The sequence below is a fragment of the Gymnoscopelus braueri genome, assembly GCF_963280865.1.
Source record: "Gymnoscopelus braueri genome assembly, chromosome: 7".
NCBI classification, from domain to species: domain Eukaryota; kingdom Metazoa; phylum Chordata; class Actinopteri; order Myctophiformes; family Myctophidae; genus Gymnoscopelus; species Gymnoscopelus braueri.
The window spans coordinates 53,150,365-53,162,560 of NC_137608.1; the positions used below are offsets into that span (position 1 = coordinate 53,150,365).

A 12,196-nucleotide genomic window follows, 5' to 3' on the forward strand; every position below is an offset into this window, starting at 1 on the left:
GTCTATTACATAGCTAGTCCATCCAAATAACGCTTGACTAATCACAGCATAACATGAAGTACAAATTCATCATTTAAGCCTTTTGGGGCGAGTGTTTGGAGTGTGAAGATCCAGTAGGCTCATCTTCTCTTTAGGAGAAGGTCTATATCCCCACCTCTAGGTGGCATCTTGATCTGTTCTATCCCCTGGAATCTAAAAGAGGATATGTCACGTTTAGCATCATTAAAATGAATAGCGACAGGATATTCTCTATCATTCCTGCGTATTGAGCTTTTGTGCTCACTGATGCGTTGTTTTAATTTACGGGTAGTTTTGCCAACATATGCTAGGCCACAAGGGCACTGAATCATGTAGATTACATGGGTGCTATCACAGGTGATTATACTTCTAATAAGAAACTCTTTTTCCAGTGTGTGGATGTCTAAAGTGCGTTAGTTTGGTTGTGTTATTACACTGCGCACAATGACCACAACGATAATTTCCATTTGGTAAGGGGCAAAGACGTGTTTGGATGGACTGTGCTGGTTTATTTTGTGCAAAATAGGCATTGGCAAGGTTGTCTCTGAGATTGCGGTCACGTTTAAAAACAAATAGAGGAGGATCACGAAAGGCAGTGGTTAATTCAGGGTCTGACTGTAAAATATGCCAGTGTTTTTTGAAGACTGTTTTGATGGCTTGCGAGTGAGGGGAATAAGTTGTAATCCAAGTGACTGAAAATGTCTCTTTGTTTTTGTTCTTGTTACTGGTGGTGAGCAGTTCAGAAGGAGGTTTGTGGAGCGCTGTATTGTAGGCTTGGTTCACCCATGTGGTGGGGTAGCCTCGCTCCACAAACCTATCTCACATCTCTGAGGCTTTCTCAGTAAAATCTTCTGTAGAATGACAAACCCGTCTTAGTCTATAAACTTGGCTCTTGGGGAGGCCCCTTTTCAGTGGTGTAGGGTGAAAACCGGTGGCCAAAAGGAGTGTGTTTCTATCAGTCTCATTTCTGTATAGTTTAGTGAATAAATCTCCATTGCCTTTCATGACCCACATATCTAGAAAATGTACTTTCTCTGTGCTGTGGTCCATTGTAAATTGTAAATTACAGTCAAAACTATTCAACAGTCTCAAAAAAACATATTGTTCATCCACATTACCCTGGTAAATACAAAAGACATCATCAATGTATCGGTACCATTTTAAAATTATATTCAAATGGCTGTTGATGTCTGGGTTGGAAACAAAAGTGTGCTCAAAATATCCCATATATAGATTAGCATAGTTAGGGACGCAAATAGAGCCCATGCTGGTGCCTGAAACCTGAAGATAAGACTCATTGTCAAACTTGAAATAGTTATGTTTCATGACGAGGTTTGCCAATTCAATAATAAAATCATTTGGGGGGTTTGTCGAGTCATCTCCATGCAATAGAAAAAACTTCAATGCCTCTAGGCCTCCATCATGTGGTATGTTAGTATACACACTTGTCACATCCAAGGTAACTATTAAGGCATCATCAGGGATATTTTTAAGGCTAGAAATCTTATTAATAAAGTCTGTGGAATCTTTAATGTATGACGGTAGAGACTCTGCAAATGGCTTAATATGAGCATATCTACAAAAGCAGATAAAGGAGACAGCAAGGAGTCGGTCTGAGCTACAATAGGCCGATCTGGAGGATTCTCTAAAGATTTATGTATCTTGGGCAGGATGTAGAAAACGGGTTGAATTGGGTGCTGGTTATGTAAATTGTCGAATTCAGATTCAGAGATCCAGCCCTTAAGTTTGGCCACTTCCAAGTATGGTAAGACAATCTTTTGAAATGAGTCAGTTGGATCGGATTTCAATTTTGTGTAGACTTTTTCATTAGACAATTGGGAGAGGATCTCAGTTTTATATTAATCTGCATCCTGGGTGCAGATAGCACCTCCCTTGTCTGCGGGTTTAATTACCAGATCTTTAGAGTCCATAAGTTCCTTCAGTGCTGTTTTCTCTGTAGGTAATAAGTTATAGGAGACACGGTAAGGCTGAGTTACAGTGTGCATAATGTCTTGGTCTATTAAGCGACAGATGGTATTAATAGAAGCGTTTTAGTAAAGTTTAGTAAAGTTTGCACAACCTTTCTGTTATTGTTGACTCTCATCATGTCACTGTCACAACCCAGAGCTCTCATTCTCCTAATTAACATAATTAACATAATTAAAACCTCATGGGACGATGGGAGAGGATAGACTGAATGTATGGATCATGTATTAAATTGAAGTTATACATATAGGACACATTTAGGACACTTCACCATGTGTCCTTCAATTAGTGCTGAGTAATGAATTATTATTTATGAACTGACAGGAAGCCCTGCCCAGTTTTAGATATTGATCATTTAGAGTAGATATTGATAATAAACGGAAGGTATTGATTACTGGATGTATTGATCATTAGTCAAATCAGGATCCAAAAATAAGAACTGAACTCTGTGTTGGTGATATTATTGATGAGAATGTTCCTTGTTTGCCCCCCCCCCCCAGTTGTAATGAGATCTGCTCCCCTGCTCATTATACATATGAATGATTACATATAAATCATTATATTAAGTAATGATTTATATGCACATGCAATTATAAATGATTGCATGTCATCAGCGTTTCCCATTAATGTCATAGACTGTGGCAGTCCACCATTCTCACCTCAGACCACCCTAGAAGGTCTAGGTCCACCCATCACCTCAGACCACCCTAGAAGGTCTAGGTCCACCCATCACAGGGAAACAGTGATGTCATAATGATCGTAACACATTCATTATCACATATTATAAATTAATACATAATAAATGACTTATGGTCAATTATAAAATAATAAAACCTTTTTCACAAACTGACTGACTTCCATTCAGATGGATATTAATATTAATGTTATGAAGAACTCTGATTGTGTGTGTGATCATTATTTAATGTTTCAATATAGTTTAGAACTGAAATATGTTTGTGTTTTCTGACGACAGAAACTATACAAAGTAATTTGATGAACCGCCCACATTAATTGGGACTCCCTCTTCCTTTGGTGTGTCGCCCAGGTGGCGCCTAAACCCTGACCTTTAACCTCACAAAAACGATGTCTATAAACCTGACCTTAACCCTAAACCCTGACCTTTAACCTCACAAACACTATGTCTATAAACCTAACCTTAACCCTAACCTCAAAACCACGTCGACATGGGCGCACACTAATTATCGTTAGCCTTGGCTAGCCATTTAGCATTTTTAAAGGACACATTTGTAAAAAAGGAGGATGATGTCATCATTGTGCTGCTGTTATGAGTATTTAAAAGCTGAATGGACACACAACTTTCCTCCTCTCTCCACCAGAGGGCAGCGATGACTCTCTGCTTCTCTGAAAACACACCCAGGTGTTCTGTGAAAAGACAATAAACAAATAAGAATCAGAATGTATTAACTGTGTGAACATGTTAACACTTTAGAATAACCTTCCCTTATAATAGTAAATTAATCATTCCCAAATGATCAGTTAATGTGTTATTCATAACTTGTCAAATGTTTGTTAATGGTTTAATGATTTAAAACTATGCTATACATGGTGAATAGATCATGAGCAAGTTGTTAGTTTACCAAGAGGACCCCCCCCCCATCTGACCACATTGTCATCAGTGTTGTCTGATACAACAAATCATTTGATTATTACATTTGATTATTAGATTCATTATTATAAGAAATTAAGCAGAAGACACATGATAATGTGAATTCACGCGACCGGGATGGTTTACCAGGCTAGTTGTTGCACTTCTTACACAAGCATGTTGTTTTGTGTATGTTTTATAGTTTTATACACTTTTATACATTACCAAAAAAAAGGTTTAGTAGAAAGAAAGAGGAAGTGAACCTGGGTGTGTGGGAGGAGTCTAAAGATCGTCATTGGTTGTCGGCACCAGAATACGACCTGATAGAAGAAGAAGAGAGACAAAAAACAGACACAAATAAATCCTATGTTGCATTGTTTGTGTATTTCTACATTGTACACACAATAACACAATAATACAACAACAACACAAAAACATTACGGTTCAGTCATCAGAACTAATGTGAACATTTGACTCTTATTTAAGACTAAATGTAACACTGATGTATTAAAGTTAAATGTGACTACATAGAACACACTTTGACCTCTAACTAGGTCGTCTAAACTGGTCTAAACCGGTTATGGTTCTAAACCAATATAAACCTGTTTAGGTTGTGGTTTTACATGTTTGTTTGTTTGTTTGCATTTCTGTGAGGGCTCCACATGTCATGTGATCCTCTGTTGATCTGACCTCATTTTTTCCACTGGTAGTATAATAATTAATGAAACATGTTAATTAAACATTAAACATGTAAACTAATCACCTCGTTTCTTCCACTGGAGGTAGATGAATCCAGACAGGAACAAGACCAGACCCAGAACCAGACCTGATGCTCCCATGGCCACCTTGTTCTTCACTGACTCTGGCATGGAGTCATCTGATAATACAAATATCATATCATATCATATCATATCATATCATATCATATCATATCATATCATATCATATCATATCATATTATGGGTTAACCCTAACCCTAATAAACAGACGACACAGTCATTGTGAGTCTGTTCGGTATAATAATGAGTCCAACCCTATTGGTCCAGTCCTTGAGGAGTTTGTCACCTGATGTGACATGTCCTTCTTAGAGCTAAATACATCCAAAACAAAGGATATGATGATAGATTTTAGAAAACATGAATCAACCTTTTACTATGATGATTATAAAGCAGGCTGTGGAATCATGTGCAGAAAGTATCTTAGGACAGAGTCTTAGACTCAGAACTGTGAGGCAGTTTGTAAAAAAGAATATCAGCGCCTGTTCTGTCTTAGAAAACTGTCTTGTTTTCACATTGATAAAACCATGATGACTCTTTGATCTGTTTTTATCAAATCAATCTGGTCTTTGATCTGTTTTTATCAAATCAGTCTGGTCTTTGATCTGTTTTTATCAAATCAATCTGGTCTTTGATCTGTTTTTATCAAATCAATCTGGTCTTGTATCTGTTTTTATCAAATCAATAAGCTCATAGCGCGGCACCAAGTTATGAGCTTGTAGATCTGCTATTTTTGAAAAATCTGAACATTGCAAATATTTGAATATAATTTATATATATTTTTAAACAACATTTTTAACTCAAATATTTGCTTCTGGGGGGTCCCTGGAACAACATATTTTGATGGGGATCAGCGGCCAAAAACATTTGGGGGGTCCTTGACAAGAAAAGGTTTGAGCACCACTGATATATTTCAGAAAAACTTAAGACATACAGTATGTTGACAGACATTTGACAGTTACAAATGTTCGCTTAAAAAAATATATATTCAAAGATTTGCACAAATGTTCACGATTTTTCAAAAATAGCAGATCTACAAGCTCATAGTGCGGCACTCGGTGCCGCACTATGAGCTTGTATATCTGCTATTTAGACAGTAGATTACAGTAGATTACAATAACTGACCCCAGTCCATCTTGATAGGCGCGGTCAGGCTGGGATGTTCCACCATGCATGTGATCTTCTCTCCTGATCTGTAATGCACACGCGCGCGCGCGCACACACACACACACACACACAAACACAAACACACACACACACACACACACACACACACACACACACACACACACACAGACACAGACACAATAGTAGTAGCTGATCTACATGCTGAACCGCGCCGCGATTCTATTCACATTGATCTGTTGATCTTTGTTAATATTTGTTTTGACTATTATTGTGTAGGAGCGTGAATGCCCTGCTGGGCTCTCCTCCGCTCTAGTGTTTATTGTGTATTCCACTATTCCCTCCCCATTGCAGAAAAAATAGGAAGGTAAGAGGCAGAAGAAACTTAGTAACGAGATACGCACGTTATAGCGTATTCCTGTGTGTGTGTGTGTGTGTGTGTGTGTGTGTGTGTGTGTGTGTGTGTGTGTGTGTGTGTGTGTGTGTGTGTGTGTGTGTGTGTGTGTGTGTGTGTGTGTGTGTGTGTGTGTGTGTGAGAGACTTAATATAAGCCTACCATTTAATGGGCCATTTTCAGCAAGTGATTAACACTTGTTTTATTTTTAAAGAATATATGTATAGGTGTCTATTAGGTGTGTATTTCCATAGGTGTCTGTTAGGTGTGTACCTGGGTGTGTACTCCAGGTAGGAGTGGTACTGGTAGTACCAGTCTCCATCAGACAGATCGGTATAGGAGAGACCAGAGGTCAAAGGTTCTTGACCTATCCACCAGGTCACCAGGATCACTTCAGGATAGAAGTCGTAGCTGCTGCACCTCAGCATGTGAGTGTGTTCACCACGACGAGGGGGAGTCTCTGACTTCAGTCTCACTTTGGGCTCCACTGGATGAAGAAGATTATTATTATTATTACCAGTCATAGGAACATGTCATTATCATGAATAATTGTATATTATCCACATTAGATCCAAATGATCCAGAAAGCCGCAACACACTTGGTCAACCAGCCAAAATGTTCACGTTTCTCGGCTCTCCCCCGTTCTCCTCTCCCTCCATTGGCTCCCAGTTGCTGCCCTCACAGAGTACAAAACACTGATGTTGGCCTACAAAGCAACCAAATGTATGACACCCCCATATCTTCAAGCCTGATCCAACCCTACAACCCCTCCCGCTCACTCATATCAGCTAACACAGGGGAGCTGTCTGAATCTTCTCTAAAACACCCTGGACAACGCTCCACACGTCCTAGACTCTTCTCCCTTCTCTAAAACACCCTGGACAACGCTCCACACGTCCCAGACTCTTCTCCCTTCTCTAAAACACCCTGGACAATGCTCCACACGTCCTAGACTCTTCTCCCTTCTCTAAAACACCCTGGACAACGCTCCACACGTCCCAGACTCTTCTCCCTTCTCTAAAACACCCTGGACAACGCTCCACACGTCCTAGACTCTTCTCCCTTCTCTAAAACACCCTGGACAACGCTCCACACGTCCTAGACTCTTCTCCCTTCTCTAAAACACCCTGGACAACGCTCCACACGTCCTAGACTCTTCTCCCTTCTCTAAAACACCCTGGACAACGCTCCACATGTCCTAGACTCTTCTCCCTTCTGGCTCCCAAACTGTGGAACAAACTCCCCATTGCAGTCAGAACTGCAGACTCACTCCTAATCTTCCACCATAATCTGAAGACTCTCCTCTTCAGACTCACTTTAGCCTGTTTCTAAGAATACTAACCCATTCAATCCGGGAACGCATCTGTGTCATTTTAGATTTCTTTGGCTAATCAAAAATAGCAGATACTGTAGACAAGCTATGAGCTTGTAGATCTGCTATTTTTTTGTATAAATCTTGAAAATGTGTTCAAATCTTTAAATATATATATTTTTAAAGCGAACATTTGTCAAATATGTTGTTCCAGGGACCCCCCAGAAGCAAAGATTTGATTTAAAAATATAGTTTTAAAAAAAGCTAACAGCGCGGCACTCCGCTATGAGCTTGTAGATCTGCTATTTTTGAATAGCCAAAGAAATCTAAAATGACAGAGATGCGTTCCCGGATTGAATGTTTATTTTTTATATTTTCTAGAGAGAGGGATAGTGATAGTAGGCTGACAGGTAAATGGGGAGAGAGATGAGGGGGTGACACACAGCAAAGGTCGTCGGGATCGGGAGTCGAACCCGCGACACGCTGTCAGGCTGGCATTGCAGTCTAGGGTGCCTGGACCGTCACGCTACGGCCCAGACCAAGTGATGTTTTATAGTCATTATCAGATCAATATTAACACCATTAATTATCTCTGAACAGAATGATTTATTATGATGTCATGTTATAGTTTATGAGGTGATGAGTGTTGAGTGCTGCTCTGAGATCAGCTCACCTCTCTTGTTCAGAACAGCAGGGTAGTCGTTCTCAATGTTGTGTTTGCAGTATGCCTCTCGTTCTGCTCTCGCCACAGCCAGTTGTCTAGGATCTTTATTGAGGCGCTCTGCGTTCTTCACACCATACTCAGTGTATCCAACATACTGATCTACTCTACTGTCCCACCTGAGGATCTCATCACCATCGAAATTAGTTGACTGTATGAACTGTATGTCCTTCAGCTCACTGGAGTTAAACACACAGCGTTGAGCCGTATAGTACACATATCCATCTGGAAATAGACCATTTAAAATGTCATTAATGTTCAGTTATATTATCATCTGTATATAATATCATCACTGTGTGTGTTTGAATTGTCAAGTACTAGAGTGGCTGAGTAAACATGACTCTGTCTGTCTGTCTGTCTGTCTGTCTGTCTGTCTGTCTGCCTACCTGTCTGTCTGTCTGTCTGTCTGTCTGTCTGTCTGTCTGTCTGTCTGTCTGTCTGTCTGTCTGTCTGTCTGTCTGTCTGTCTGTCTGTCTGTCTGTCTGTCAGACCCCATCATGTACTTCCAGGATAACCCCTTTTTTATACCTGGGCTATTTGAAAATAGCAGATCTATAAGCTCATAGCGCGGCACCGAGTGCCGCGCTACGAGCTTGTGGATCTGCTATTTTCAAACATTTTACTACTTTAACTTTTGGTACTTTAAGTACATTTTGATGCCAATACTTTTGTACTTTTACTCAAGTCAATTTTGAATTCCGGACTTTGACTTGTTACAGAGTACTTCTAGATTGCAGTATTGATACAGAAAAGCACCTAAATGTAGCGCTGGAGGAGCTCTAAGACGGTGAAACGTGCCCCCCCCCCCCCACCCCCCGCCACCGAAACGGGTCGTAGCACCGGGTTAATCCGGCCATGTGGCGTAAACTCTGTCTGTCTGTCTGTCTGTCTGTCTGTCTGTCTGTCTGTCTGTCTGTCTGTCTGTCTGTCTGTCTGTCCTAGACTCTTCTCCCTTCTCTAAAACACCCTGGACAACGTTCCACACGTCCCAGACTCTTCTCCCTTCTCTAAAACACCCTGGACAACGCTCCACACGTCCCAGACTCTTCTCTCTTCTCTAAAACACCCTGGACAACGCTCCACACGTCCCAGACTCTTCTCTCTTCTCTAAAACACCCTGGACAACGCTCTACACGTCCTAGACTCTTCTCCCTTCTCTAAAACACCCTGGACAACACTCCACACGTCCTAGACTCTTCTCCCTTCTCTAAAACACCCTGGACAACACTCCACACGTCCTAGACTCTTCTCCCTTCTAGCTCCCAAACTGTGGAACAAATTCCCCATTGCAGTTAGAACTGCAGACTCACTCCTAATCTTCCACCATAATCTGAAGACTCACCTCTTCAGACTCCACTTTAGACTGTTTCTAAGAATACTAACCCATTCAATCCGGGAACGCATCTGTGTCATTTTAGATTTCTTTGGCTAATCAAAAATAGCAGATACTGTAGACAAGCTATGAGCTTGTAGATCTGCTATTTTTTTGGATAAATCTTGAAAATGTGTTCAAATCTTTAAATATATATATTTTTAAAGCGAACATTTGTCAAATATGTTGTTCCAGGGACCCCCCAGAAGCAAAGATTTGATTTAAAAATATAGTTTAAAAAAAAGCTAAGAGCGCGGCACTCCGCTATGAGCTTGTAGATCTGCTATTTTTGAATAGCCAAAGAAATCTAAAATGACAGAGATGCGTTCCCAGATTGAATGTTAATTTTTTATATCTTTAAGTAAATTTTGATGCCAATACTTTTGTACTTTTACTCAAGTCAATTTTGAATTCCGGACTTTGAGTTGTAACAGAGTACTTCTAGATTGCAGTATTGATACCGAAAAGCACCTAAATGTAGCGCTGGAGGAGCGCTAAGACGGTGAAACGTGCCCCCCCCCCCCCCCCCCGCCACCGAAACGGGTGGTAGCACCGGGTTAATCCGGCCATGTGGCGTAAACTCTGTCTGTCTGTCTGTCTGTCTGTCTGTCTGTCTGTCTGTCTGTCTGTCTGTCTGTCTGTCTGTCTGTCTGTCTGTCTGTCTGTCTGTCTGTCTGTCTGTCTGTCTGTCTGTCTGTCTGTCTGTCTGTCTGTCTATCTGTCTGTCTGTCTGTCTGTCTGTCTGTCTGTCTGTCTGTCTGTCTGTCAGACCCCATCATGTATTTCCAGGATAACAGAGATAACACTCACAGAAAGTTTGTTATTTATGAGAGAGAAATGCCTCACAATATGAATACATTTTGATATGTTTTATTTCTATGGTAACTGTTGTATAATCGTATTATCTGCACCTCGAGCACATATTCATGTTTACTAAAAATAATTATTATATAGAAAATATTTCACCATAAAAACCATAAATGCTTAATATACATGTTTAAACATTTTCATTCATGTTAAATACATTCAACCGTTTTAGTTAATATTGTGTTAATAGTATTCATGTACCTTTCACTGGTGGTTTCTTCAAGGCAGTGCGAATGGTGTTCAGGTTGTTTTTGCAGTACTGCTGATCACCCAAAGCTACTTCATAAGCTGCTGTGTAGGTGATTGGATCTACAAACGGAGGCTGAGGGTACACCACCTTCCCTTTGTTGTAGTCTGCGTACATCAACACTTCACCATCCAGTGCATACATGAACTCTTTATATGAGTCTTTAACTGTGTCTGAACAGCTAAGGACTTGAATCTCCTCATGGAACACTGGATATAAAACAAAGATGACATTAAATTCAACAACAAACTTCTTCACAGTGACAATAACACATAATCATCATGTTAAACAATCATGTTTGGTTCTTATATGAAGTGAAAGGTTGGATATTAAAAGTAGCTTCCTGTCAAACGTTTTATTCACACTGAAACAGATTCAAATGTTTTTTTTTGTTTGTTTTTTATTATGAAAGTAATTCATACAGAATGATTTATTTCATGATGTCACAACAACAGTTCCTAACATCTGTTTTAATGTTCATGTATTTGGACCAACATTCAACATTCTATACTGAATATACAGGTGTGTGTGTGTGTGTGTGTGTGTGTGTGTGTGTGTGTGTGTGTGTGTGTGTGTGTGTGTGTGTGTGTGTGTGTGTGTGTGTGAGTGTCTTTTTCTGATAATAAAAAAGTCGGTCAGTCGGTAGGTCAGCTATAGACGATGTTTTAACTCTGGCAGTCAATGAGTTAATCATCAAAACAAATAGTGGTTGTAAAAAGAGTGTCGGCAGCGGGAAACGATACCAGGAGGTTAGGGTTGTCAGTCTAATGATTAGTGAGGCACGCCACCAGACCAGGTGCTGTAATGAGGTTTCAGGATGTGTTGATTTACATTTAGTTTTAGTCATAGTCTTTTGAATAAAATTACATTTAGTTTGAGTCATATTTTAGTCATCTGAAATGTTTTAGTTTTTGTCTAGTTTTAGTCGACTAACTATCATAAGATTTTAGTCGACTAAATCTACAGTTGATTTAGTCGACTAAAATGTATTTTGGCGGTGCCATGATGGCGTCGTAATGGTTGATTTTACACTTGGTTGTGTGCTGACGCAGTGCGACGCGTTGTGAGCTTGTAGATCTGCTATTTTCAGAGCACAACACCCGAGCGCAACCAAACATACAATGACTTGTCTTTTAGTTCTACTGGATCTCTTCTCCACTCGTCACTCACTAACATTTTAGTCTAGTTTTTATTTGTTGATGAAATTGTCAATATATTGAGTCTTAGTTTTAGTCATCACAGCTTAGTTGTTATTTAGTTTTTATTTAGTTTTGGTCAGTGAAAAAAGTTCGACCAACATTTTTCGTTATAGTTTTAGTCGAGGAAATCAACCCTGGTTTCAGTCTGTATTAGAATGTGTTGAATGTGATGCTGAGAGGCAGCTCCGCCTTCATCACAGAAGTGCGCGTGGTTATAGGGGTCGAGACACCGTTAAATCAGCCCACTTTCGCCGCCATCTTGAGTGAGTAGATTGACAGCTGCCACAAGTGTAGAGTAGTGTAGTGTAGTCTGTAGTCCTGTGTTTGTTGTCCAGCAAGTAGACGGTGTACATTCATATTAGGGATGCACCGATGTGACATTTTGTCCGATACCGATATCCGATATAATTCATTGCTGTTATGGCCGATAACCAATGTAACCGATATCGATATGATGGATAAAAAAAACAGTTTTATCCATTCTGAAAAACACGTGTAAACACTGAATTTGAAAAAGCAATGTTTATTCCAAAAACATTTTGATAATCCCATTTCCTTTTACATGTTTTACT

At 39.9% G+C, this 12,196-nt stretch overlaps 1 protein-coding gene across 1 annotated transcript in view; it reads right to left on the reverse strand.

Moving 5' to 3' along the window:
• Positions 1-7,847: 7,847 nt before the first annotated feature.
• The window catches only part of LOC308089144 (uncharacterized protein), a gene marked incomplete at its 3' end in the record, with an annotated part of 19,574 nt that continues 15,225 nt past the window's right edge, over positions 7,848-12,196 (reverse strand). Inside the window, exons 5-6 of the mRNA XM_080433712.1 lie at positions 10,380-10,634; positions 7,848-8,164 (exon numbers count right to left, since the gene is read on the reverse strand). Coding sequence (XP_080289838.1) covers positions 7,848-8,164; positions 10,380-10,634 — 572 coding nt within the window. The remainder of the gene's footprint in view (positions 8,165-10,379; positions 10,635-12,196) is intronic.